Genomic DNA, 4429 nt, shown 5'->3' with positions numbered 1-4429 from the left:
TGCGATTATGTTTAAAATTATGTTAATTAGTATTTTTTTAAATAATAAAAAAATATAAGTATATTATAATAAAAGATAATAATAAATATATATGTTTTTATTAATTTTAGTTATTTTTTGATAGATTATTTTAGATAATAATTTATTTAAAAAATATAAAAATTATTTTTTATTCTTACTCTAAATTATAAATACAATATTTTAATACCGTATAAAATAAGATAATTTTATAATAAAAGTGATTTGTAAGTCAAATAAATTTAATTCCTCACACCAAATCTACATATTAGAACTAGATTAATATTTAAAATGAATTCATACTTATATACAAATTACCATTCTAAATGATGTAATGAAAAATTAACCTTCTAAATAAGTTAATGAAATTTTTGGAATAGGGAAGCCCAAATAAATTGGCATTTAAACTGTTTTTAAATGTCCATTATAGAAATTATAAAATTTTCTTTATAGTCAAACATTATGTCATAGTTGGTGAATTCTTAACTGAAAGAAACATATGTTTAAAGGAATTACACCGAGTCAAAGAAGGTCGTGATAGCTCGAGTTTCTGTTTTTAATAGAATGTAGATTAGGAGTAAATACAATGTAAACATTATGTCATAGTTGGTGAATTCTTAACTGAAAGAAACATATGTTTAAAGGAATTACACCGAGTCAAAGAACGAGATAGCTCGAGTTTCTGTTTTTAATAGAATGTAGATTAGGAGTAAATACAATGTTTACTTGCCAATGGATCTAAAGTTGCAATGTTCCTACTCAAATATGGATATGTTTGAAAATAGTTTTCTTAAATAATAAAATTTTTAATATATATGATATTATTTTAAAAAATTTAATATATATATATGTAATAATATAATATGGAGTGGCTATGATAATATTGTTAAGTATTTCTGAAAAAAAAATTATTTTATAAATTTTATATCATAAAATTATTAAGGCCCTGGATTTTAAATTTCTTAATAATAAATTTAATCTGTATGGTTATGATTTTATAAAAAATATATAAAACAGCAGCCATGATATTACATGTTTAAGTGTTCCAAAAGCGTATTCGTTTATTTAAATTTTGTCTGATACCATTATTCAAATTATGTATTATTATGTATTTAAAAAATTTTAATGAGAAAGTTAACTTAAAGTAAGTTGTCACAAACTTATTCACCGAAATACCTGCTATATTTTATTGATCAAGAAATAAAAGTCGTTTCCATACATTTTGAGTGTTTATAAATTATTTCGCATTTGCTCGCTGGTGAATGGACTCCCTTTACAATTACGTCGACTGGTGAATGGATAGAAAGGTATCCACCAGTGTTTAACATAGATTATCTAAGTCGTACATTCACAACAAGAAAGCATCCAATTCAATGACACTCCATTAGCGTTGCTTCTCACTTGAAAACTACCCTTCAGAAGTTTAAGGCTAAATGACAGTAGAGAGTTAAAAATCCGACCATCATGCCTTTCAACATAAAATAATCATATCCATTTTACCTTACAAAATTCAATTTACATACCATCTACATAGAAAATTCCTCAACCAAAAATGACCATACACATCTTTCCCCAACATAAAATAAATATATCCATCTTACTGTACGATACTCAAATACCAATATGCACATGGCAATGGAGCACCAAGTGCTTCAATTTACAACATACACATGGGAATGGGGCACCAAGTTCGTTGACTTTGGTAAACAAGGGTTACGGCTTTGTCAATGAAGACACGTTGTATATCAAGAATCCTTATCCTTGGCCGAAAGGCGTTTGCTGACTCTACTGACCTAACCTACTCTAAACATGGCGTCACATTCGAGTGAAACACACTGTTCCACAATTCTCACATATTCCGAAGTGGGATTCTGTACCTTTAAATCCTCTTCATCGGAATTTGGAATTTTGAATGCCAAGAATACCAAGAGAGGAGGAAACCCTAAAACATATTCCTTTTCTCCGTTTCGTCTGGTAGCCCTTGGAGAGGATGGGCTTTCAATCCGACGGCATGATCTGATCGAGAGCGATAATCAATCCCTTAACCAAAGCTTGGTCGTCGCCAGGACTCACTATCAGATTGAACACATCTCCTCCCAGTGTTATCTCTGGTCTCACCTGCTTTGGCTTCACCTGTAAGCAAAACACCAAAAACTTTGAGAACTTGGCATGAACACACCCCAATGAATTACTCTGAGCATACATATGGATTGTAACATACATACCTCTGCAACGACCTCGTTAAAGCTATTCATAATGGTGAAGCAACGCTTGGCATAACATCCTTCAACATGGTAATCTGGCGTCTTCTTCATTTTGCTCTTAGCTGAAGAAGTACACATGTACACTTCTGCTAAGCTCTTTCTGATTATTAGCAGAGATGGCGCTCTTCTAATGACGAACAATGATTTCTGGGCATCCCGGAACTCTCCTAAGAATCCTCGCCATTCATTCTGTAGACTCAGCCTCTGCTTCACATACAATAAGACATTCAGTGTGCTTTCAAACGTTGCAAACATAGCAGAGGTTTTGTTCTTCAAAAGAGAAAGCAACGAAAATCAATTTGAAAGATATTATATATGTTTGCATACCTTCCGCCGCAACGTGAGGATCGCCACTCCTGCAGCGTCCATGAGAACGACTTGGTTCTTGGGATCTGAAGGATAGTTGTCCACTCTGAACACAAGGTTGCCGCTCGAGTCGAAAACAGTACAGCCATTGCAGCTGAAAACAAGAGACTTTTTCCACGCTGTGAGCGCTGTGGCAGACGCCTTGGAGACCTTATCGTCGATCCAAGCATGCCCGGCGAATTATGGTTCGTGTGGATGAATCTTGGGACTCATGTTTCCTGAGAATACGAGGCAGCAAGGAGCAAATCGAAGGAAAAAGAGTAAGGAATGAATAATGTGTATGAAACACGTAGTCAACTAAAGTGAACGCCAAGGCTAATAACTGGGTGCTGATTCTCCTCTGCTGATCCCTTCTTATACTCGGATTGCCATTGCATTTGAAATGCCCCTCTCTCATGTTCACTAAAAATAAAATATATTACTAGCTCCTGTGATATATTTAAATGATAATAACCATAGCGATAAAGCCACCGAAGTCGGAACTTTATTGGTGGTCGTCTATTCAACTTTCTATTTAGAATACAATAAGGTTGAGAATATCAGTCACCCCTCCTTACTACCTAGGGTGGGGCAAGTTGCACCTAGTGGACCGTATGTGTACAAAACATTACATGGCGGTCGGTGTTAAAGTGGAATTAATAAGAACGAAGGTCGTTTCAAACACAGTTTATGTAAAGAAATTTGTCATCGACGTCAACGAACGGGGTTCTTAATTTCAATTTCTTACTTTATAACAAGTAACTCTCCCATGGTAGAGACCAGATTGTCATTCTACTGCTGAGTCATGTCTTTTCATCTTAACTTACAAAATTTGGTTCCTTAAAATACTTTCAGAAGTTTTTAGACCACAATTTACCAAATTAGAATTTATTGATAAAATTATTTCACGAATAAATTTCAGCATTTTTTATATTCTAATATGAAAAAAATAATATAATTATCCAATCTAAATCACTAATTATCCCATCTAAATCACTCACCTAGAATAAATATTGCGAATAATATTCAACATAACTTATTGAAAGTTGCCCAATACAATATTCAATGTTCAAGACATTTTCAATACCCGGTGCCATCATTAGCCGCCAAAAATAAAAAAACGGATGCTCTAGGGAAAATCAACTAGATTCTTAACATTATCACTTATATCACATAGCTTTTCACAAATATAATTATCACACATACAACTTATATAATCATCACACATACAACTGTGGCCATAACTCTAGTAGTAATCATTGTTACGGATGTATTTGCTTGTATGAAATTTATGTGAATGTGCTCATATTATTAATATTTCTTAATTAATTAATATTCATCGTCATATAAAAGAAATCGCATAGCATGTCAACCTTAGAATCTCCTTTTCTGATTGTGTAATTTACCTAACTAAAAAAATATTTGATTTTTATATTTCTCACTAAATGTCACATACATATTATCATTATGATACAAGTATCTTATACATATAAGATATTTTGATTTTTATATTTCCCCAGTGAGTGTGACATACATATTATCCTTATGATACAAATATCTTATACATATATGAGGTTTGAAAGGCAGAGATATTTGAGTACATACATGAGATAACCTTGACTCATTACTTTAAACTAAATAGTTGTTACTCATGAAATAAAACATATTTTCTATTACATAAACGTTGATTATATTTTCTCGGAAGTCTACACATTTCTATTTTAACATATTTTCTATTACATAAACATTGATTATATTTTCTTGGAACAGTCTACACATTTTTATTTAAAAAAAAAAATTGG

At 31.9% G+C, this 4429-nt stretch overlaps 1 protein-coding gene across 1 annotated transcript; it reads right to left on the bottom strand.

Annotated features, from left to right (window-relative positions):
- Positions 1-1596: 1596 nt before the first annotated feature.
- LOC149158684 (protein LURP-one-related 5-like) lies at positions 1597-2985 on the bottom strand. Its single transcript, XM_089433362.1, has 3 exons — positions 2610-2985; positions 2244-2486; positions 1597-2151 (listed from the first exon to the last, which is right to left on the bottom strand). The coding sequence occupies exons 1-3, from the start codon at positions 2649-2651 to the stop codon at positions 2017-2019; spliced, it is 420 nt and encodes a 139-aa protein (XP_089289488.1). The 5' UTR covers positions 2652-2985; the 3' UTR covers positions 1597-2016.
- Between the last annotated feature and the right edge of the window lie 1444 nt (positions 2986-4429).

The sequence above is a fragment of the Pinus tabuliformis genome, chromosome 5_2 (assembly GCF_031772625.1).
Source record: "Pinus tabuliformis cultivar Carrire ecotype Pingquan chromosome 5_2, CPIR1, whole genome shotgun sequence".
NCBI lineage: Eukaryota > Viridiplantae > Streptophyta > Pinopsida > Pinales > Pinaceae > Pinus > Pinus tabuliformis.
Note: the sequence above shows the minus strand (reverse complement) of the source record. Positions and strands in the feature narration are given on the sequence as shown.